Source organism: Semicossyphus pulcher, unplaced genomic scaffold, assembly GCF_022749685.1.
Source record: "Semicossyphus pulcher isolate SPU_LCO1_2020_fin unplaced genomic scaffold, fSemPul1.0.p SCAF_21, whole genome shotgun sequence".
NCBI classification, from domain to species: Eukaryota; Metazoa; Chordata; class Actinopteri; order Labriformes; family Labridae; genus Semicossyphus; species Semicossyphus pulcher.
The window spans coordinates 23,115,001-23,138,267 of NW_027211695.1; the positions used below are offsets into that span (position 1 = coordinate 23,115,001).

Here is a 23,267-nt window from a genome sequence, read left to right on the forward strand (position 1 = left end):
TTCAAAAACAAGGACATTTCTAAGTGACCCCAAACTTTTGAACGGCAGTGTATATGTATAAATATATATACACACACACACACACACACACACACACACACACACACACACAGATCCACACCTAACACACTCTTTCTCTGTGTCTTTGTTGTAGGAGTGTAAACAGCGACAGTTTGGACCTGGAACAGGAAGTTGATCCTCTCAACATTGACCACTTCTCCTGCACCCCGCTGGTAAAACAAACGCACTCACACACACACACACACACACACACAGGTAGCCATGGTAAATGCTTGTCACTCACAGGTAGCCCCGCCCTAACCCCTCATGCTGTGTTGAAGAAGACTTGAGACTAGAGACTGAGACCATAAACTCATTAGGAACGTGTTTACTGAGGGAATCAGTCAGGAGAGGAGGAGGAGCATGTTCTCATAGACTTCTATAGGATCAGACCTCTTTAAAACCAGTAAGGCCGCCCCCTGCTGGACATTAGAGAGACTTCATGTTTAAGGCACATTATAGACCAAGAGGATTTGTCCACTTCTTACAGTCTTTGGTTTCACAGATGTTTGATATGAACCGGAGCCTTCAGCCAATCAGAGAGCAGGAGACTCTGTGTAGTTATGATGTAATTTAGTATGTTTTGGGCTAACGTGTTTAGCGTATGTGTTCCAGATGTGGGCGTGTGCTCTCGGCCACCAGAGGGCAGCAGAGCTCCTGTATAGCTGGAACAGTTCGGCTCTTGGGATCCCTGACTCGCTGGGTCGCTTGCCGCTTGCCGTGGCTCGCTCCCGAGGACACACACGCCTTGCCATGGCGCTGGAGGAGCTGCACACGCACACACATATGACGCCCAGGGACACGCATACACCTCCCACAGACACACCCACAGCAGACACACCCACAGTAGACACACCACAACCACAGCTCCCCCCATCGCCCCTCTCCACCAGTCCAGACACAGGTAACACACACCTGCTGCTGCTCAGACACTGACAATCATGTGACCTGATTCTGCAACTCTGATTGGCTGTCTCCCTTCTCCCCCTTCCAGGTCTGAGCTCATCCAGCAGCCTGCCCTCCCCCAGCGACCCCTCCTCACCCTCACCAAGCTCCGCCTACTCCAGTGGCCCCGCCCCCATGGATACCTCCCCCTCCTCCCCGTCATCTCCTTCCTCCTCCTCTTCTCTGCCTGTCTCACCTCCCTCCCCCTCCTCCCTCCCTCTCTCCTCCCTTCCTCCTGTGTCTATGTGGGGGGAGGAGCCGAATGCCGGGCTGAGCACAGGTAACATCTTTGGTTTTACAAAAAAGGACTGTTTCCCCGTTCTTTGTCGCAGCACTCATCATCTTTATCACTAATGTCACAGGTTTGAACCCCTGCAGCTCCAGGGACTCTACGCTTTACCTCATGGACTATGAGAGCACCTGCCCCCCCTCCCCCAGCCACACACACACCTACCCTCACACTCACACAGCGGGCGGGAGGCGGGCTCACTTAGCAGCGACGCTGGAGGAGCAGCTGCTGAGCTACAGCGAGAATGCAGAGAACGAAGGCGAGGAGGAGGAGTACCTGGAGGAGGAGGTGTTACAGGTAATTTAACTGATCACATGACATGAGGGGGATTTAACCTATTGACAGAAACATCATGTGACTGCCCCAGTCATTAGTCCCAGCCTTTAGTCCCAGCCTTTAGTCCCAGTCTTTAGTCCCAGTCTTAAGTCCCAGTCGTTAATCCCAGTCTTTAGTCCCAGCCTTTAGTCCCAGCCTTTAGTCCCAGCCTTTAGTCCCAGTCTTAAGTCCCAGTCTTAAGTCCCAGTCGTTAATCCCAGTCTTTAGTCCCAGCCTTTAGTCCCAGCCTTTAGTCCCAGTCTTAAATCCCAGTCTTAAATCCCAGTCGTTAATCCCAGTCTTAAATCCCAGTCTTAAATCCCAGTCGTTAATCCCAGTCTTAAATCCCAGTCGTTAATCCCAGTCTTAAATCCCAGCCTTTAGTCCCAGTCTTTAGTCCCAGTCGTTAATCCCAGTCTTTAGTCCCAGCCTTTAGTCCCAGCCTTTAGTCCCAGCCTTTAGTCCCAGTCTCAAATCCCAGTCTTAAATCCCAGTCGTTAATCCAAGTCTTAAATCCCAGTCGTTAATCCCAGCCTTTAGTCCCAGCCTTTAGTCCCAGTCTTAAATCCCAGTCTTAAATCCCAGTCGTTAATCCCAGTCTTAAATCCCAGTCGTTAATCCCAGTCTTTAGTCCCAGCCTTTAGTCCCAGTCTTTAGTCCAAGTCGTTAATCCCAGTCTTTAGTCCCAGCCTTTAGTCCCAGTCTTTAGTCCCAGTCGTTAATCCCAGTCTTTAGTCCCAGTCATTAGTCCCAGTCTTTAGTCCCAGCCTTTAGTCCCAGCCTTTAGTCCCAGCCTTTAGTCCCAGTCTGAAGTCCCAGCCTTTACTCCCAGCCTTTACTCCCAGTCGTTAATCCCAGTCTTTAGTCCCAGCCTTTAGTCCCAGTCTTTAGTCCCAGTCTTTAGTCCCAGTCTTTAGTCCCAGTCGTTAATCCCAGTCTTTAGTCCCAGCCTTTAGTCCCAGTCTGAAGTCCCAGCCTTAAGTCCCAGCCTTTAGTCCCAGCCTTTAGTCCCAGTCGTTAGTCCCAGTCTTTAGTCCCAGTCGTTAGTCCCAGTCTTTAGTCCCAGTCTTTAGTCCCAGCCTTTAGTCCCAGTCTTAAGTCCCAGTCTTTAGTCCCAGTCTTTAGTCCCAGCCTTTAGTCCCAGTCTTTAGTCCCAGTCTTTAGTCCCAGTCTTTAGTCCCAGCCTTTAGTCCCAGTCTTAAGTCCCAGTCTTTAGTCCCAGCCTTTAGTCCCAGTCTTTAGTCCCAGTCTTAAGTCCCAGTCTTTAGTCCCAGTCTTAAGTCCCAGTCTTAAGTCCCAGCCTTTAGTCCCAGCCTTTAGTCCCACTCTTAAGTCCCAGTCTTTAGTCCCAGCCTTTAGTCCCAGCCTTTAGTCCCAGCCTTTAGTCCCAGTCTTTAGTCCCAGTCTTAAGTCCCAGCCTTTAGGCCTTTAGTCCCAGTCTTTAGTCCCAGCCTTTAGTCCCACTCTTTAGTCCCAGTCTTTAGTCCCAGCCTTTAGTCCCAGCCTTTAGTCCCAGTCTTTAGTCCCAGTCTTAAGTCCCAGCCTTTAGGCCTTTAGTCCCAGTCTTTAGTCCCAGTCTTTAGTCCCAGTCTTTAGTCCCAGTCTTAAGTCCCAGCCTTTAGGCCTTTAGTCCCAGCCTTTAGTCCCAGTCTTTAGTCCCAGTCTTAAGTCCCAGTCTTTAGTCCCAGTCTTAAGTCCCAGCCTTTAGTCCCAGTCTTTAGTCCCAGTCTTAAGTCCCAGCCTTTAGGCCTTTAGTCCCAGCCTTTAGTCCCAGTCTTTAGTCCCAGTCTTAAGTCCCAGTCTTTAGTCCCAGTCTTAAGTCCCAGCCTTTAGTCCCAGTCTTAAGTCCCAGCCTTTAGTCCCAGTCTTAAGTCCCAGTCTTTAGTCCCAGTCTTTAGTCCCAGCCTTTAGTCCCAGCCTTTAGTCCCAGTCTTAAGTCCAAGCCTTTAGTCCCAGCCTTTAGTCCCAGCCTTTAGTCCCAGTCTTTAGTCCCAGTCTTAAGTCCCAGTCTTTAGTCCCAGTCTTTAAACCTGAGGTTAGCCCCTGAAGGTTACACACAAACTAAATGACAAATCAAATATTAAACTGAAGATTTCAGTTTCGTTCTCTTTGGCACCACCTTATGGCGATAAACGGTAATTGCGGGAGCACACTTCCCAGATATCCACACAGAGCTGCATGTGTGACGTCCACGGTCGGCTCCGGTTGTAACTCTTGATTTTCCTGGCTGACGGTCGCTTTCCTTTTCAGACTGTTTGCTTCATCTGAGCGTCGAGTTTGTTTCTTCTTCTTTGGATTTTCACTCCTTGTTGAAGTTGTATCTGTAGTCATCCATCTTTTCTTTGTTTGTTCAGCCATAGTAGATTACTGTTTACTCGCAACACTTGCAGAGAGCGGAGAAGCAGCCGCTTAGCTCCGCCTACCCTCTCTGGCAGACCAACCACTGCTGGCTGATGGAAAACGCATCTCTAACTGGGCGCCGCCACAGACACCCAGCCCATAATAATACTATATACTGCAGATGAAAAGCTTTCATCAGCGGGCCACAGGCTCAGTCACCATGTGTGACCTCATTCAGAGGGAGAGAGAGACTTACAGACGTTTATTTACATGAAAATGTTCCAGATTATCACTTTAAGTAATCACAATCCTTGAATTCCTGTTGCCTCCTCACACAACAGGTTGACATGGCAACACTGGCAGAGCAAATCATCGAGGCGACTCCTGAGAGAATCAAACAGGAGGACTTCCCGAGGGGGGCGGAGTCACCGCTTAGAGAGAGGCGGGACAACCCGGCCATACAGGACACCTGGCTGGCCACCTACTTGGACACAGTCGACGCCCACACAGCCCACACAGCCCACACAGCCCACACACACTCACCACCCAGGTAGGCTCCCCCCTAAATATTCTCTGCACTGAGACCTGTCTTGTCCTGTAACCCATGTTTGCTATGAATTATGGGTATTATCCATAGACTGTATAAATAATGGACGTAGTCTCAGTGACGTCACCCATTGGTTTCTGAAGAAGCGTTTGGAAGCCCGAATTGCGCCGCCGCTGGGGGTCGCCATATTGGAAATGCCAGAGACGGCTATCCAGAGACGGGCAAAGAGGCGGAGCGCGAACGAGCTACAGCCTATGGCTGAGCTCTATGGGCAGGCCGCATGAATCAGCCAGCTACGGCTATGAAGCTAGGCTATATGCTCCTCAGCGTAGCTAGCGGTTATTATCCATAGACTGTATAAATCATGAATGAGCTGGTTTGACTTTCCCAGGAGGAGATTCTGTCGGTGACTGACTGCAGGTGTTTAGTTATCAGACTAAAGAAGTAGTGGACTCGCTGCTCGCTCGCCCGGTGAGAGAGCGGCGAGCCGACATGTAACGGGAAACGTAAAAGAACCGGTCTCTTCATCACGACGGTCCGCTGTAATCTCTCCGGGGAAACGCCAACAACTCCTGACTCCTATTTACTGACCGACGATTAAATAAATAAACACTGCACAGGCTAACAAGCAGCTAAAGCGAGCACAGTATACCTGCTACTTAGTGCTAACAATATTTCAACACAGTAACACGAACATTTAACTCACCGAAAAGCTGGAGCTCAGACTTCTTGCACGGCCATAAAGTTCCATAAATCCCACAGACAGATTATTTGTCCTCTAAAGTCTCCAACAACACAAACAGGTGAAGGTAAGCTCAGTGTCTGTGTCTGTGTTGACGTCCAGCAGACAGCCAGCAGGATCCACCTGTCAATCAAGTGATCCGGCCCCGATGATTTAAGGCTTAATATAATTAAAACGAGTGTGTTATAAAAACATTCACCCCCCGTACAGTTATCCTGAACAATACAATTAGCTATTTATAACAAAACCGTTTTTTGTACCAGGCTGTAAACGTGTTTATTTCTGCTGTAATGTTATTTCTTGTTTTCTGGAGCCTCAAGTGGCCACTCGAGGAACTGCAGTTTTTTGCACTTTCGCATTGGCTTCATTTTCCAACACCGGAGGTTGCCGCTTGGTATTATCACATGGCAAGAACACAGGTATAGCTAAATGTGTTTGTGTTCTTGCAGGCGTGTGTGTCCCCCCTCACCCCTTAGTGCACTCGCTCTCCAGAGGCTCCGCCCCCCTTCTTCTGCGGCGTGGGCGGAGTTCCTGAATGCCTCAGCCAATGGGAAGATGGAGAGAGACTTCGCCCTGCTGACGCTGACAGATGGAGAGCAGAGGGAGCTGTACGAGGCGGCCAGGATCATCCAGAACGCCTTCAGGAGATACAAGGTACTCAAACACTGGAGCAGGATTTAGGTCCTAAGTTCAGACCTGGAGCTTCGCCCCTGATCAGTCCCTGAGGTTCATCCTTCAACCAGAGAGACGATGAACAGTCAGGTCATGTTTAAAGGTAAATCTACGTATTTGATAACCTGTTATCTACCATAAGACAACCGCTAACTTTAGCATTCAGCCACTTCATAGCTACCATTACTGTCGTATCTTGTGAGTCTGTCAAACTGTGATGTTAGCATTCAGCCAATTTCTAGCTAACAGCTGTTTCAGCCAGGAAGTGATTGAATGCTAATGTAGCGGCTGTCTTACTGTAGCTGATGGGTTAGAAAATACGTAGTTTAAATACGACCTGATGTCCCTCCAGATTGTCACTGTCCATCGTCTTTTAGGCCCCGGTCCATCAAACAGAACAGCAGGACATTATGTCATCATATCCTCAGTGTGATGTCACAGAAAATGGCCGCTGTGTGAAGATGATGAATTGTTGGAATTTAAAGATTTCAACACTGAATGTGTAAATGAAGAATATGATTCTCCACCCTGGATGTTTCCTCACTGCAGGATGTCAACAGTGTGTGTGTGCACACTTGATGTCACGCTGCCCCCCGGAGGCCAAAGTGTGTTAATGTTTGTACAGGCTGCAGGTGACAGCTTCCTCTGTCTCTCTGCAGGGTCGCAGGTTAAAGGAGCAGCAGGACGTGGCTGCAGCTGTCATCCAGAGATGCTACAGGAAGTACAAACAGGTGAGTGTGCGTGTGTGTGCGTGTGTGTGCGTGTGTGTGCGTGTGTGTGCGTGCGTGTGCGTGCGTGTGTGTGCGTGTGTGTGTGCTGGATTGTTGCTGTTTGTCCTCCAGCTTCACTAACACTAAACTAACCTGCTGTATCTCTTCACCATCTCTCTCTCTCTCTGGCTAGCTAACATGGATAGCTCTGAAGGTAACATGGCTGACCAGTAGATGTAGTGATGTGTAGTCAGTGTGTAGTCAATGTGTGTGTGTGTGTGTGTGTGTGTGTGTGTGTGTGTGTGTGTTGCGTCGGGACAGCAGACCTGTGGTGTGAATCCTCCCCGTAGTCAAACTTTATTTAGATTTTCTGTTGGATGCTGCAGACGGTGAGAGCGGGGGGGGGGGGGGGGCACGGCACTGCTGTTTATCTGTATATAGCTGTAGTCTGGATGTTTATTAGCATCTAGCTAAATATTATGCTATGCCATACAAGTCTTCCCTTGTCCTCAGACATCACTTCCTCGTCCTCCTGCTCAGTTTGTCTGACAGTCTTAGCAGGCTGTGCACTAACACCTGGATCCTGTCCCCTCAGTACGCTCTCTATAAGAAGATGACCCAGGCGGCCATCTTGATCCAGTCCAAGTTCAGGTCGTACTACGAGCAGAAGCGTTTCCAGCAGAGTCGGCGTGCGGCGGTCCTCATCCAGCAGTACTACCGCAGCTACAAGGAGTATGAGAGGCTCAAACAGTCTCCCAGAGGGGCGGCCAGCCACAACCCCAAGATCAAGTGAGTACTGCCATAGGTCCTGCAGCTGTGTGCGAACACTGCTCGGTCCTGCAGCTGTGTGCGAACACTGCTCGGTCCTGCAGCTGTGTGCGAACACTGCTCGGTCCTGCAGCTGTGTGAACACTGCTGTCAGTCCTGCAGCTGTGCGAACACTGCTCGGTCCTGCAGCTGTGTGAACACTGCTCGGTCCTGCAGCTGTGTGAACACTGCTGTCGGTCCTGCAGCTGTGTGAACACTGCTCGGTCCTGCAGCTGTGTGAACACTGCTGTCGGTCCTGCAGCTGTGTGAACACTGCTCGGTCCTGCAGCTGTGTGCGAACACTGCTCGGTCCTGCAGCTGTGCGAACACTGCTGTCGGTCCTGCAGCTGTGTGCGAACACTGCTCGGTCCTGCAGCTGTGTGAACACTGCTCGGTCCTGCAGCTGTGCGAACACTGCTCGGTCCTGCAGCTGTGCGAACACTGCTGTCAGTTCTGCAGCTGTGCGAACACTGCTCGGTCCTGCAGCTGTGTGAACACTGCTCGGTCCTGCAGCTGTGCGAACACTGCTCGGTCCTGCAGCTGTGCGAACACTGCTGTCAGTCCTGCAGCTGTGCGAACACTGCTCGGTCCTGCAGCTGTGTGAACACTCCTTGATTGTAAGCAGTTACTGACTCTGTGTCCATCAGGGGGTCGTTCTTGACAAAGAAACAGGACCAGGCAGCGAGGAAGATCATGAGGTTCCTGAGACGCTGCAGACACAGGTCATACACACACACACACACACACACACACACCTCTCTTTGGATGACTGAGTGTTGTTACTGAGACACTGAGGACCTTGATCACATGTCCTCTGTGTGTTGTCTGTGTGCAGGATCAAAGAGCTGAAGCAGACGAGGGAGCTGGAGAGGAGAGGCCTCACCACTTAAAGCTCTCCTTCATGTCCTCCTCCTTTCACCTCCTGGAGGAGAGACGAACGAGTGGACCTCCAGCAGGTGGACTCTGATGGACACAAACACAGACTGACGGAGAGATGCCTTACCCCACGCCCACTCTGTCTCTTCCTCTCCTCCACCTCTCTGGATCCATCTGTCTATATACCTACTGTCTGTCTGTCTGCCCGTCTGTCTCTCCTGGATGAATGTAGCTGTCTGTCTGTCCTTCCTCAGTGCACCGACTTGACTCAAAGCCCTGCAGCTTCCTTCCACCACATAATTTACATATTCCAGTTTAAATACCAAAACTGCATTATAACACCGGCAGCGCTCAGAGCACAGGTGCATGCTGGGAAACCTGCCTGCAGTCCAGTCGGTCTGTTTGTGATCTGGACCTAACATCTGAGCCTGATGACGTTCCACAGGTTGGAGAGAGTCTCCCAGCTGAGCTCTCCTGGGAGGCACAGCTGAGGGCAGACCAAGCCCAGGAGCGTCTGTGCCCTCCTCCCATAATCCCTTGCTGTTGTGGTGCGAGGACTGACAGGACGGTGTGTTTGACTGAAGGAGGGTGGAGGAGTTGTTCATACTGTGTACTTCTGAGTATATTTAAGCACCTATAGAAACATATATAAATATATATATTCTAATGTTGGACTTTATAGATGCTATGGATGTTTTATTTATTACAGCATGAACTGTTAACGTGACTGTGTGAGAGCGTGTGTGTGTGTGTGTGTGTGTGCGCGTGTGTGTGTGTGTGTGTGCGTGTGCTGCGCAGACTGTAAGGTCGAGTCTTAAGGAACCCCTCTGACCTCTGACCTCTGACTGTGCACAGACTGATCAATCAGAGCTTCATGTCAACATGTCGGAGCTTCAATGAATGAAGGAGTGAAAGCACCTGATCACAGAGAACATGAGCACACCTGCTCTGATGATGTCACAGGTCACGTGGGGTTCCCTGTAAACCGTGTTTTCATACGTCCGGCAACTTTTCAGGACAACGGCCCAGGACGAGCTCTGCGACTGCTGTTTCTCCGTCTCTGATCCAAAACAAGTCGTTGTTTTTTTACAGTGTGCTTTTCTGACTGAATGATGCTGAGCTGTTGTCATGGCAACCACGAGGTCTACCACCCAGCATGAGCTTACCTTATAACCAGGTGTTTGTCTTTGGCTTGTTTTAGTTTGACCTGAAATATGAGACATTCACTCCTCCTCCTCCTTTTTTCTCCTTCTTTTTCTCCTCCTCCTCCTCCTGCTTTTTTCTCCTTCTCCTCCTTTTTCTCCTCCTGCTTTTTTCTCCTTCTTTTTCTCCTCCTCCTCCTGCTTTCTTCCCTTCTTTTTCTCCTCCTCCTGCTTTTTTCTCCTTCTCCTTCTTTTTCTCCTCCTGCTTTTTTCTCCTTCTTTTTCTCCTCCTCCTCCTGCTTTCTTCCCTTCTTTTTCTCCTCCTTTTTCTTCAGCTGTTGCAGTGAAGCTTTGCATGAGTTTGTATTTCATTGTTCTACATTTCAAACCTTTAAAACGAAACATTACTCTACCAGTCAGAAGAATAAATCAGCTGTTTGCTATTTGTGGTGTCTGTTTCCTGCTGGCTCGTGGACCTCCTCAAACACACACTGACTACAGAGAGACATCAAACGAATATACAGACACAAACGGATTTTAGAAGACATGAGAGATTAAGTATAGTATGAGTATATCTCATCTGCATAACACTGAACATGAAATGAGTGTTTCCTCATGATATTACCCAGAGGAAGCTTATATAAGGTAAAAAGAATCGGTCCGAGCACAGAACCTTGTGGAGCTCCATGACTAACGTTGGTGTGCATCGAGGACACATCATGAACATTAACAAACTGAGATCTGGTCGGTGGTTTGGCTCAGATGTTGAATTGGAGACCACATACAGAGAGGCTATAGTCCTCGATGCGGCGGCCCCGGGTTCAACTCCCCCGCTCTGCCCTTTGCCTGTTCTAGTCTCTGTAACAGGATGTGATGGTCTATCGTGTCGAAAGCGGCACTAAGATCTAACAGGACGAGTACGGAGAGAAGTCCTCTGTCTGAAGCAGGAAGCAGGGAGTAGTACATTTGAAACTCGCGCAAGGGCTGTCTCAGTGCTGTGGTGGGCTGTCTCAGTGCTGTGGTGGACTCTGAATCCTGACTGAAAGTACCTGGAGGTTGTTTCACACCGCGACAGGGATTGAACCGAACGCGAGAGAACAGAAGTGTCTGAGACGATGTCCAACCAGTGATGCGGACAGATGAACGTGTGCGTGTCGTTCACAGCTCCTGTCCAACCAGCTGAGACAGGACACACTTCTGGGTATCAGGTGGTCACAACCGTTTCAAGTGAGGGACAGTGTGCAGGTGTGAGGTTACACACACTGAGTACGTTAAGATAGCGTGTCACTGAAGTCATTCAGGCCGACGCGTACTAATGTGCTCGATTGATCTACTTTGTGAAGAAACAACAGTAATGGGCGGGGCTTAGCATCTCGAATTAACGTTTCTAACACCGCGAGACGCAGTGAGATCGCGAGAAGTTAAAGGCTCCGTGTGACCCAGCAGAGTTCCTTTACCTGAGCCTGCAGGGACCCGCGGGATGCCAGGACCAGGACTCAGGCTCGTGCTCTGACAGCGCCGACGGACAGGTGAGTGTTCACGGCGTTTATTTAAATCATCAGAACAAAACTTTAAAAACTTTACGTGTTTCCTGGTTTCAATCTGACGTCACTTATCAGTTGTGATGGAATCCTGCTTGTTTCCCGCGCGGCGCATGCGCGTTGCTCGTTGCAGAACAAAGAACCCGTGAGGAGGTGAATGTTGAAACAAACATTCAGAGCGGTTTAATGTGTAAGTACATCGACAGGAGGAGAAACACGCTGATCACGTGATGGACATTGAAAAGTCTCAAACGGCTGATCACCACTTCCGGTTTTTTGATAATCAAGCTCTATTATGCTGCTGACTGCTGTAGAAGGAGCAGGAAGTGATCAACGCTTCATCCTGTTTTGTGGAGTGATGATTAGGACGTGTCGAGCAGGGCTGTAACTAACAACCATTTTGATAATCGATTTATCTGTCGATTATTTCTGTGATTAATCGATTATTAATCGGATAAAAAGAAAAAAAGCTCAGGTTTAGTTTTAGCATTATGTTGAAAACACTATCTTGTTTTCTTGTACAATGCGATGTTAATATATCAATTATAACTCAATTAATATCTTGCCGATTTACTTAATAATTGAACTTGAGCAAAACAATAAAAATATCCATTGGGGATGCAGCCATGAACTGAGTATAACAGGGAAATGTAAGTAACCAAAATATATTTAATCACGTTACTCAAGTTTCTGTTAGTAGTCTGTCTCTAGCTGACGACACAAAATATTCAAAAACTCCATAACGTTCTGTTACACTCCAGAGTCTGTCCGACATTTCAGCTAATTAGCGAGAGATTGGTGTCCGTTCTGACCAATGACTGTATGTAAAGATGGACAGCGTCTCCATCTGCTCCCATTGTACCAAAGTGATGCTAAAACAGCCCCTGTGATAGGCGCTGCCATCTTGTGATGGTGACGTCATTTGGAGCCAGAGTCTGCGCAGTGGAGATCGGCGGGTGAAGCGGCCGTAGCCACTTCCCGCTCACCCAAACACACACTTAACTTACCGAAACAACAGCAAGGATCCCGCACGCCGGCGTGTTTAACAGCAGAACAGCTTCTTGTGTTGGTCTGAGGTTAAAGTTCACAGGTATGGAAACTTCAATGACTGTAGGGATTGTTTGAGTTAGGTTTCCACTCGCGGATCGTCCTCCGCTCTGCTCACCCGGAACTGATCGGCTGCAGGAGCCGAATTTGTCAACAGAGCTGTCAATCATCATTTTGACAGCATCAAATAACTAATTAAAAATAAACCTGTCAGAAAAATGATAAGATGCATGATAAGAACTAACTATAATGACAGAAACCATTTGAGAACAATTTATTTGACGTGTATTTTGATTTTATAGTTTGACTCATGTCCCATCTGTTAACATGGAGGAGGATCTTTTTATACAGTCTGTGGTTCTGACGGACAAACGCACGATTACAAGTTAATTTAAACACAACGTGACGGACAGGAATACTCTCCGTCAGCTTTCTCTCCATGTTGTGATGTTTATGAAGCCGGGCGTTAGCTTCATCAAGAGTTAATGTTAAATTAGCTTTACCTGTGGCGTTAGCTTATTAACAGCTTTACTACCATGGAATACTGTCCTCCCCGGCTGTGGGCCCATCACAAAACGGAGAGGAGCGGAAACAGACGGAGTTTCAGTCCGTTACGTTTGTTTTTAAATGTTGGAAACCGTAATCGTGCGTCTGTCCGTGTAAACGGACACTAATCTACCGGAGGCGGACACATCATCAGCACTGCACAACAAACGGAGAGTCCTTAGGTGAATAATAATTCATGTTTATCCCAAAGAAGACCGGAGACATTTTAACTTCCTGTAATTCATCACGTGAGCTACACAAGTCGCGCCATTGGCTGGCTGCCCCCAGTGATGTTTTCACAGCGCATGCCGTGCATCATAACAAAGACCCAACTAATCGATGATGAAATTCGTTGCCAACTATTTTAACCATCGATTTTAATCGATTAGTCATTGCAGCCCTAATTTAGAGGTAAATCTGTGATCAATAAAAATGTCTATCATGGTTATAGTTAGCTCAGTTCACCGTGACCCCTCACTAATATTGACTCTCTCTCTGTTGCTATAGAAACAAAGAGGAAGAACGGTGTAACAAATCCATCATGATGCCCTCAAAGAATCGGAGAGTTCACACTGCAGGGAAACCGTACAGCTGTGACGAGTGTGGGAAAGGTTTCAATCGACTGACTCACCTGAAGAACCATCAGAGTGTTCACACGGGAGAGAAACCACACCGCTGCGACCAGTGTGGGAAAGGCTTTGCTCGCACGGGTTCTTTAAGGGTCCATTATCGCATTCACACCGGGGAGAAACCGTACAGCTGTGACCAGTGCGGGGCAGCTTTCGCTCACAAGGTCCACTTCCAAACTCACCAGAACATTCACACCGGAGAGAACTCGTTCTGCTGTGAGCAGTGTGGGAAAACCTTCGCCACCGCAGGCTCCTTAAAAACCCATCTCCGCATTCACGCCGGGGAGAAACCACACACATGCGAGCACTGTGGGAAGTCCTTCACCAGGCGGAGTCCTCTGATTCGTCACCTGCGCATTCACACAGGAGAGAAACCATACAGCTGTGACATGTGTGGGAAACTGTTTGCTCGAGGCAGTGCCATGAAAGTCCACCGACGCGTTCACACCGGAGAGAAACCGTACTGGTGTGATGAGTGTGGGAACACTTTCACTGGTTCCAGTGCTCTCTACGCCCACAAACGCAGCCATACGGAGCCACGCCAGCTACGACCACACACCGACCTCGTCCTATAGCCCCGCCTCCAACCCCTCCCATCTTCTGAATGGAGGGTCCTCGAAGACGCTCCCTGTTTTTAACGGTCCATAAACGGATCAGAATTTTTGATGTATGAAGACAAATGGACTCGTGTATTTTTAAGCCTTTTATTTTTCTTTGAAACAGACTCGGTCTTCATGCTGCTCGGTCCACCAGGTGAGCTGCTTTTCCCCTCCTGACTCCACCTGTTGGTGATGCTGCTCTGACAGCCCCGCCGGGTGTGATGATTCATTCTGAATGTTTTCATCATTGTCACTGAATGTGCTTCAGGTCGGTTTTTAATGTAGTTTTTCTTCTTCTGGACGAAGAGAGAAACAGGAACAGCACGTTTTTATCCCGTCTGGAGCTCCTGCAGCTGCCGTCACATCTCTGCAGCTTACCCACAATGCAGCTGGGGGTGTTCATGTTGAGGACGTGTGTTGGATTCTGTCTGTACGCGTGCTGGTGGGTGAGCTGTCAGAGCTGCACACTCCAGACTTGGACTCGCTGCTCATTAAAAGACTCGACACAAAGACATGCTTTGACTCAGTCACTACCTCTGAATGAATGTAACCTGTTTAAATTAGAACACACACAGTTTGATTGGCAGTCTGTGACTCCGCCTGCCGTCAGATGTCCTTCCTGTCAGTAAACCTTTGAAGCGTCTCGTTGTCGTGGTAATAAAATGTTTTTGACACAGTAAAGTTCACGTTTGTTTTCTTTATTTATGTTTTATGTAGAAAACATCTTTCATGGAATTATAGCTAGGAAGGCCTCTGACCTCTCACCCTGTAGAGGGTGGGAGGGGCTTCAGAGGTCATCCGTCATTTGTCAGGACGACGCAGACAGGAAGTCGGGGCGGAGCTTCAGTTGATCTTTGGGTGGCGGAAATCTTTTCCGGCGAACTTGGCCTTGTCCCCGAGCTCCTCCTCGATCCTGCAGGTCAGAGGTCACAAAGGTCAGAGGTCACAGATTTCAGGTGATCTGTCTGTCTGCTCAGTGCTTTTATTCCTCTGTCGACTCAACGAGTGATGACGCTTTTACTTTGAAGGATAAACATGGACAGGAAGTTCTCACCTCATCAGCTGGTTGTATTTGGCCAGACGCTCCGACCTGCAGGGGGCACCTGTCTTAATCTGAGTGAGGGAGACAGGTGGTCAGTGAGACAGGATTCTGTTGTGCAAAGGTTTTCATCCATGTATCTGTCTGTCTTTCTCTCTCCATCTGTCTCTCTGCATACCTCTCTCCACCTGTCCTTCTACTTAACAGTAATTACCTGTCTCTCTTACTTTTAACCTGTCTGTCTCTCTTTAACTGTCTGTCTGTGTACCTGATCTCTCTCTCCCCCTGTCTGCCTGCATACCTGTCTCTCTCTCCCCCTGTCTGTCTGCGTACCTGTCCAGTGCAGAGTCCAACCACCAGGTCAGAGATGAAGGTGTCTTCAGTCTCTCCGGAGCGATGGCTCACCATCACACCCCAACCGCTGCTCTGAGCCAACTTACACCTGAGAGACAGACGGGGAGGGAGGGAGAGACAGACAGGGAGGGAGAGACAGGCGGGGAGGGAGGGAGAGACAGACGGGGAGGGAGGGAGGGAGAGACAGACAGACAGGGAGACAGGAGAAAAATGTGAAATCTTAGTCTTGTTCGAGATGACTGCCGGCTCGCCTCGACAACAGGCCAGAGTAGCCGATTGAAGTCGGGGGAGAAGTCATAAAGTCGGACATCGCTCATGTCGAACAAGCCTCTTAACACGGACGGACAGACGGACAGACGGACAGACGGCTTACGCCTGGATGGACTCGGTCACAGAGCCGATCTGGTTGACTTTGAGCAGCAGACAGTTGCAGGCCTTCTTGTCGACCGCCTGCTGGATCCTCTTGGGATTGGTCACTGTGAGGTCGTCTCCAACGATCTGATTGGTTAAAAGCAAACACACGTTCATGTGACGTTTAAGGAACCTTTGGTTTGTCTGGAGGAATCGGCTCCTGAAAAGACTGCAGGTAACAAACTGACTGTCAGACAGACAGACACAGTCAGCATGAAGCCTGCCTGCCTGTCTGTCTGTCTGCCTGTCTGTCTCACCTGGATGTCTGTAGAGGCGGTGAACTTGGCCCAGTTCTCCCAGTCGTCCTGGTCAAATGGATCCTCGATGGACTGGACTGGAGACAGAGAGTGAGACAGGTGGAGGGTTATTCTGACCCCTACAGGCAGAAAGGTTCACTTCAGAAGTTCTCTCTGTAAATCAGCGGTTGTGTTAGTCGCAGTACACCTGAGCTACATGTTGGCTGACGCCGTGTTGCAGTGTTCCTGCCTCACAGATCTGTCAGGCTCATAGTGCCCTCACACAGCGTGGGCAGAGACGTGTGGGGCGTATCGCGTGCTAACCGGGGTAGTTCTTGATGAAGCTGCGGTACAGGTCTCCCAGCTGATCTCCGCTGATGTGTCTGGACGGGTCGTCGGGGGACTTAAAGTCCAGGTCGTACTTCCCGCTGCGGAAGAACTCGGAGGCGGCCACGTCCATCCCGATGATGATCTTGTCGGGGTAACCGGCCTTCTCGATGGCCGACTTCAGCAGCTCCAGAGCTGAGAGAGACGCACAGGAAACAGCAGGTCAGACATGCTGCTCTGCTGACACACAGCATATTAACATCACAGCTACAGTAAGATCAGACAGACAGGTGCCTGTCTCACCCTCATTGTTCTCCAGGATGTTGGGGGCGAAGCCTCCCTCGTCTCCCACATTGGTGGCGTCTTTGCCGTATTTGGCCTTGATCACATTCTTCAGGTTGTGGTAGACCTGAGCGCACGCACACACACGCACACACACGCACACAAAGGGTTTAGAGCAGAGTACATGAAACACCTTATGAATGTGTGGTGGTACCACATGACGCACCTCCGCTCCGATCCTCATGGCCTCGTGGAAGTTGGCGGCTCCGACAGGAAGGATCATGAACTCCTGCATGGCCAGCTTGTTTCCAGCATGGCTGCCTCCGTTAATCACGTTAAAGGCCTGCACAGGAAGACAGCCTTTACTGCAACTCTGAGCTAACTGAGCTAACTGTGCTAACTGAGCTAACTGTGCTAACGTGTCTCACCACAACCAAGCTAATGACCTTCATTTTGTTTTAGCTAACCAAGCTACACATCTTTAATCTATTAACAAAGAAGAGAATCCGTCACGTTTAGCAGCTGACCAGGCTACTGGACACTTTATGCCCCTCCCGCCCACCAGAGCCCCGCCCACTCACAGGAACAGGAAGTATAACATCTTTGTGTCCAGCGAGGTCGGCGATGTGGCGATAGAGAGGAACTCCTTTCTCCGCTGCTCCGGCCTTACAGACGGCCAGCGACACGCCCAGGATGGCGTTAGCACCGAACTGAGCTGTAGAGGGAGACAAAGAGGGGTCAGACAAAGAGACAGGCAGTTCAGACAGACGGGTCAGACAGAGAAACAGACAGGTCCTTACATTTGTTCTCAGTACCGTCCAACTCCAGCATGAACTTGTCGATCTTTTCCTGTTCGACGACGCTGAAGTTCTGTAGAGGAGACAGGCAGACAGAGAGACTGGCAGTGAGTGAGACAGGCAGACAGTGAGACAGGCAGACAGAGAGACTGGCAGTGAGTGAGACAGGCAGACAGTGAGACAGGCAGACAGAGAGAACCTGAATGACTTTATCATAATGTTGCAATGACAGAATGATGGTGTTCTGAAACCTTCTCGATCAGCTTGGGGGCGATGTCCTTGTTCACGTGTTCCACAGCCTTCACAGTACCTGCAGGAAAAAAAAGAGCGTGAACAGGTGTACCTGTACGCAGGTGTGAAAGACCACCTGATAACTCAGCCTGCAGTGCTCTGAGGAGATTTGAACCCTCAGCCTGTCACTGCCTTGCTCCTACCTTTGCCCAGGTAGCGGCTCTTGTCTCCATCGCGGAGCTCCAGAGCCTCATGGACTCCGGTGGATGCACCGCTGGGAACGGCTGCCCTAAACAGACCTGAGGGAGGGACAGACAGACAGGCAGGCAGACGGAGAGAGAGACAGACGGGCAGACAGACAGACGGAGAGAGAGACAGACAGGCAGGCAGACGGATGGAGAGAGAGACAAAGAGTTAAAGTTGCTTGAAGGAAGTTTTTTCTCTCGTGATGGCGCTAAGCTAGCAGTTTCCCTCGGCTTCCAGTCTTTGTGCTAAGCTAGGCTAAACACAATCTGAATCAACCTCTGTACAGGACACTGGGAGATGAAAAGGTCACCCACAGGTATTAGTAGCCAACCATGCTAACTAACAGGTCACCCACAGGGATTAGTAGCCAACCATGCTAACTAACAGGTCACCCACAGGTATTAGTAGCCAACCATGCTAACTAACAGGTCACCCACAGGTATTAGTAGCCAACCATGCTAACTAACAGGTCACCCACAGGGATTAGTAGCCAACCATGCTAACTAACAGGTCACCTACAACTTGTAAACCAACTTGTAGTGCTAGCATGCTAGTGTGTAGCTGGCCGCGGCGTTAGCCAACAGTAAACATAAACTTGCTGCCAGACTATTCCCACTGCACCTGTGTGTGGTTTCCACACATCAAACGTCTACACACAACCAGAAGGCCAAAGTGGCAAAGAAGAACCAGTCGACCAACATTGTTTATATTGAAAGTGTTTAATACGCTTCTATGTACACCGAGTCCCGTTGTTTTCTTTTTCCTGTTAGTGGAAACTGTAGTTTGTTGGAAGTATTTAACTTTAAATGTGCTGGTGTTTTGCTAGAAAATGCAGGTTATACATTGATGGTGAAGCCGTGGTGGATAAACATGGTTTAAGAGTAACCGCCCATACGGGACGCTCTAAAAGTAAAGCTGACGCACTGACAACGGGGTAGAGACAACATCATCGGTCGACCCTGTACCTGGTTTCCTATTGGCTGGTGCTTAAGAAAATCCAAGAGCAGAGAACAAATCCGAGAGCGGATGTTTCAGAAGCGCACAGCAGTGGCCTGAGTGAGAGGAGACTGTGCCAGCACACGATCTTTAAGTGCAGACACACATTCTGAGCAGAAGAAGAGCAGGTGTGAGCACAGAGAGACGGGGCCTGTTGAGTGCAAAAGCAGGTCTTTGAAGGAGAGTGTTACAAAATCTGAACGCTAAGCCATCTAAGATGGCGGCGTGCATAGACGCAGCAGTTCAATGCTCTCCGTATCGGTGCTTCGTATGGCTGTTCTTCTTCTAATTCAGTGGTTCCCAACCTTTTTTGTCTTGTGTACCCCCTGAGCCTTGTTGTCATACCATGAGTACCCCCTCACTCATACGTGTTGATGATTCTTCAAAAGTAGAACGTAACACAACTGATTATTAAATGAAAATCTTTTTTATTTTATCTCCTTAATTTGAACATTTTCTTCTTTTGAACTCAAATTAAACATAACAATAAATAATATGTCGCCTCCAGTGCTTTGCTTGACACACTCGTGGCTTTCATCATTACAGTCTGACCTGACTTAAATTCCGACCGCTTTCGTTTGTAAAATTCTTCAGTTTTCCCGACACTTCCCGAGTGTTTGGTGCTCTGGTGTCGCTGCAATGGGCTGGCTTCATTGAGTTATTTGCCAGGACTTCACCGCAAAAGAAGCACTGAGGCTGCGGTGGGTCCGCAGACTTAGAAGTGAATCATATAAAATATAGTTTTCACTGTACTGCCTTGGTTTACGTTTGGCCTCTCTCTTGCGTTTCTCGGCGGGCTCCTCTGAACCCTCTCCTGAATCCAGAGCAACTGGACGTTTCAGCCATTTATCCATATTTGCCCGGCTGCAGGGAAGCAGCGGTTTTGATTTTGGCGCGGCTGTGCCACAGGTTATTGTCTCCCCGGGGAAACTAGTTGTAGCGCACACGTACCATTTTATTGACGGGCTTATCTCAGTACTTCCTAGTTGGAAATACATTTTTAAATGTTTCCACGTACCCCCTGCAGTGTGCTCGCGTCCCCTGGTTGGGAATCACTGCTGTAATTTAATAAATCATGCTCAAAATTAAAAACATGCTCTTGAATAAAGATAGGGAAATAACTCCAAAGGTAACACGCTTCTCTTATGCAGCCTGAGGCCCTCACCCTTGGTGGTCCACAGGTCCACCTCCACTGTGGGGTTTCCTCTGGAATCCAGAATCTCTCTGGCGTGAATCTTAGTGATGGACATCCTGACTGGAGGAGGACAGGCAGAGACACAGACAGGAAGTCAGGGGGGAAATGGACCGTGTCCTTGGACTGGCCAACAGGAAGAAGAAACAGAGTGAGTTAAGAAAGCAGTAGACGTTCAAAATAAAAGCATAGCAACAAGAAGACACATATCTTCGATCCTTTGATCTATATTGATCAATTATTCATTCAGACAGGAAATCCAGCAAATAAAGCAACTGTGTGTGTGTGTGTGTGTGTGTGTGTGTGTGTGTGTGTGTGTGTGTGTGTGTGTGTCAGACCTGCTGCACAGACCCTGTGTAACGCCATGATGCCTTCATGACAGCAGGCAGCAGGCCCTGTCTCCTTTCAGGCACCTCCCCCCCATACCACACAGCCAATCACAGAGCTGTATCCATGACAGGTGGTCACTCGGACCAATCAGAGAGAGGGAGAGACCATCCTGGTGCCAGAGGAGGGGGAGAGCTTATCTTCCTCTAAGGAGAGTTATTAATACAGTAGGTCTGGTGTGTAAACCCTTTGACCTTTTCCCTGACCTTTCTACAGAGGTCATGACTTCCTCTCTGCTATTATAGAATTACAGTAAACACACACACACATGCGCACACACACACACACACACACACACACACAGACTTATTAATGCTCCTGACATTTAGAGAGGTATTTGTGAGGTGATAGGAGCCTCAGTCTCTCTGATAACTGAAGGTCTGTTCCTGAGTGCTGTTACATCACCAGCAGTGAGACAGTGTGATGTCTGTCTGTCTGACGGACATGCTGTCTGTCTGATCAGCCTCTGCACTAAAAACTAGTCTGTGTATCTTCGTTTATCATCAATCGCTCCCTCAGCTTCAGATTAGCGTCTGTCTCAGCTCAGACAACAGCAGCAACACCACTGCTAGCAATAGCAAGGTTAGCGTTGTTATTATTAGACAAACTAACATCATATCACAACTCTACTAGCGTTAGCAAAAGCTAATGAAATAGCCAAGCTCAAATCATAACAGGAATGGTTGGAGCTTTATTAGCATATTAGCCTAGCAATAGTAAAAGCAGTTAGTGGTAGAAGGAGCATATTGGCAGCAGAAGTACAGCTTATTACAGAATGAGTACTTCAATTTAGTTGTACAGTTGCAGTAATAGTGTTCACATAGCATCGTTAGCATTGGCTTTGCTATAGTTTGTAATAGTTGTAGCAGTATTAGTAGCATGTGTAGCTGACATATAGTATTATTAGTTGCAGCGGTATAGCAATTTTAGCATTACTTTGTTTTAGCTTTGGTAGAAAGGATGAGAAGTATTCACAGCAACATTTCCAATAGTTTTATCAATAAGAGACAATAGCACATTTGCTGCAGTACTTCATTAGCACAGACAGATTCCTTCAGACTGTCCTTTGTGTATGTTATGTAACCGTGTGTGTGTGTGTGTGTGTGTGTGTGTGTGTGTGTGTGTGTGTGCGCATGGCAGCTGTGCTCAGTGATGCAAAACAACAGCTGAGTGGTCCAATTATGTATTTACAAAGACTTTACTGCACACACACACACACACACACACACACACACACACACAGTACCCAGTACAGTCCCCACTCACACTTCTGCTACCTTTTAAACGACGGCTAAATGTACGGCTAATTCTACAGCTTAAACTAACGTGTACACTTATATCAAGTTTAAAGATAAAGTTTCTATCTCTGCTACTTCTCAAACTCCTGCTAACACTTGTGCTTACACTCCTGCTAACACTTGTGCTACTTCTAACACTCCTGCTAACATTTGTGCTAACACTTGTGCTACTTCTCAGACTCCTGCTAACACTTGTGCTAACACTTGTGCTACTTCTTTTTTTTTTTTTGGCTTTTTGCCTTTATCCGATAGGAAAGCTGAAGAGAGACAGGAAATGTGGGGAGTAGAGCGTGGGGGCTGACATGCACAAATGATCGGCAGACCGGGAGTCGAACCTGCGATCAGTGCGACGAGGACTGTAGCCTCTGTATATGGGGCGCCTGCTCTACCGACTGAGCTAAACCAGCGCCCCACTTGTGCTACTTCTAAAACTCAACAATCCATTGCTAACCCCTTGCTAACTGACATAACTACTACTACTTGCTATGCTATTCCTACTCTGAAAGCAACAGCTAACCTACTGGTAGTGCTTGGCATACAGCTAGTAGCTACTGCTAATGCTACAGTAACAGTAGTACTGCTAAGACTGCATCTTCCATCCCTGGCCTGGTGTCGATGTGTGATGATGTAAGTGTGTGGATGGTGAATCATTAAAATCTGTGTTGTTGTGTCGTTCAGTGTAAAAAGGTTTCAGACAGAGTGTCGTGTCCTTCATAATAAAACAGTGTTCATGTTCAGCAGTTTTATTTCTCACTCTGATGACACGGTGCACACCGTGCCTCGCCGCCTGTCTGGACTTTGTGCTCATGCTGCTGTTTGTCAGATTTCACTTGTTCAGCTCTGCAGCACTTTGACCTTCAGACGGCTGAAAGTCAAAGTGCTGAAGGTTTTTGTCTGTAACTTTAGCTAAAGAAACAAAAACAAAGTGAAAAGGAGCATGTCAAATAATCTCTTTTAACGCCAAGCATGCCAAACTTCCTCTGAAACTGCAAACTGAAGTAGACTTTCAAAATAAAATGAATTTAACAAGGCAGACTACCAAACCAGAGAGAGTATGAGAGCAGAATGGGAAAGAAACAGGAAATTGTTTTTCAAATTAAGAACAGCAGCAAATCCAAAAAGTGACCGACCAGTGCTCATTCATGCTTCAGCATACCTCAGCTGTGGTGTCAGAGAAGGAGGGAGGTGTCGTCTTTGGCCGTCTGTCTGTTCGTCTGACTGTCCGACTGACGTGGAAAGTGTCCGTCTGTCCCGGTGCAGAGTATTTATAGACGCTCCCTAGGAAGGGGGAGGAGGCTGGGTGGAGAGGCAGGGAGTGTGTGCAAGGGACAGGAGTGCAAGAAAACAGAGAATGTGCAGCACGATTAGCTGACATGAGATTTCACACTGTAGAATCATTACTGTGTTCAACACACGTACAAGTACACACTAACGCTTTAAAAACAAATCAATAATCATGTGTTTTTACTCTGTGTCAATATGTATTCACAAGGATCTGCTGACTGGTAGCACAATTACAAGTAGCAGCAGCGCTAGCAGCTTATTAACACTGGCAGTTTTACTGTTACTGTTAATAAGCTGGAGCATATATACGGAGTGATAAAAGCAGTATAACTTTAAACAGTGTATCACACTTACCAGTATCAGGAGTACAGCAGTATTAT

At 48.4% G+C, this 23,267-nt stretch overlaps 3 protein-coding genes across 6 annotated transcripts in view; 2 read left to right on the top strand and 1 right to left on the bottom strand.

Annotated features, from left to right (window-relative positions):
- The window catches only part of camta2 (calmodulin binding transcription activator 2), a 31,363-nt gene extending 21,475 nt beyond the window's left edge, over positions 1-9,888 (top strand). The window contains exons 16-26 of one of the 2 annotated variants that reach the window (XM_069672131.1): positions 155-233; positions 676-964; positions 1,055-1,285; positions 1,368-1,591; positions 4,291-4,499; positions 5,688-5,892; positions 6,570-6,641; positions 6,814-6,834; positions 7,216-7,409; positions 8,075-8,149; positions 8,263-9,888. In XM_069672131.1, the coding sequence (XP_069528232.1) occupies positions 155-233; positions 676-964; positions 1,055-1,285; positions 1,368-1,591; positions 4,291-4,499; positions 5,688-5,892; positions 6,570-6,641; positions 6,814-6,834; positions 7,216-7,409; positions 8,075-8,149; positions 8,263-8,317 (1,654 nt within the window). In that variant the 3' untranslated portion in view covers positions 8,318-9,888. The remainder of the gene's footprint in view (positions 1-154; positions 234-675; positions 965-1,054; positions 1,286-1,367; positions 1,592-4,290; positions 4,500-5,687; positions 5,893-6,569; positions 6,642-6,813; positions 6,835-7,215; positions 7,410-8,074; positions 8,150-8,262) is intronic. The other variant, XM_069672133.1, reaches the window with a different exon arrangement.
- LOC138600681 (zinc finger protein 420-like) overlaps positions 1-14,456 on the top strand; it is a 113,480-nt gene extending 99,024 nt beyond the window's left edge. The window contains exon 3 of the mRNA XM_069672157.1: positions 13,158-14,456. Within this exon, the coding sequence (XP_069528258.1) occupies positions 13,158-13,783 (626 nt within the window). The 3' untranslated portion in view covers positions 13,784-14,456. The remainder of the gene's footprint in view (positions 1-13,157) is intronic.
- Positions 14,457-14,489: 33 nt separating this feature from the next.
- eno3 (enolase 3, (beta, muscle)) lies at positions 14,490-22,846 on the bottom strand. Of its 3 annotated transcripts, none has more exons than XM_069672164.1 (14): positions 22,760-22,846; positions 19,892-19,981; positions 17,688-17,783; positions 17,505-17,563; positions 17,257-17,326; positions 17,038-17,171; positions 16,683-16,799; positions 16,478-16,583; positions 16,172-16,369; positions 15,869-15,945; positions 15,574-15,698; positions 15,180-15,288; positions 14,862-14,920; positions 14,490-14,720 (listed from the first exon to the last, which is right to left on the bottom strand). In XM_069672164.1, exons 2-14 carry the CDS (start codon positions 19,974-19,976, stop codon positions 14,651-14,653), a joined length of 1,305 nt encoding a protein of 434 aa, XP_069528265.1. In that variant the 5' UTR covers positions 19,977-19,981; positions 22,760-22,846; the 3' UTR covers positions 14,490-14,650. The 3 variants fall into 3 exon arrangements, with proteins under 3 accessions (XP_069528265.1, XP_069528266.1, XP_069528263.1); XM_069672165.1 differs by having other exon boundaries at positions 19,892-20,044; positions 22,760-22,828; XM_069672162.1 differs by having other exon boundaries at positions 22,734-22,828.
- Positions 22,847-23,267: the final 421 nt, after the last annotated feature.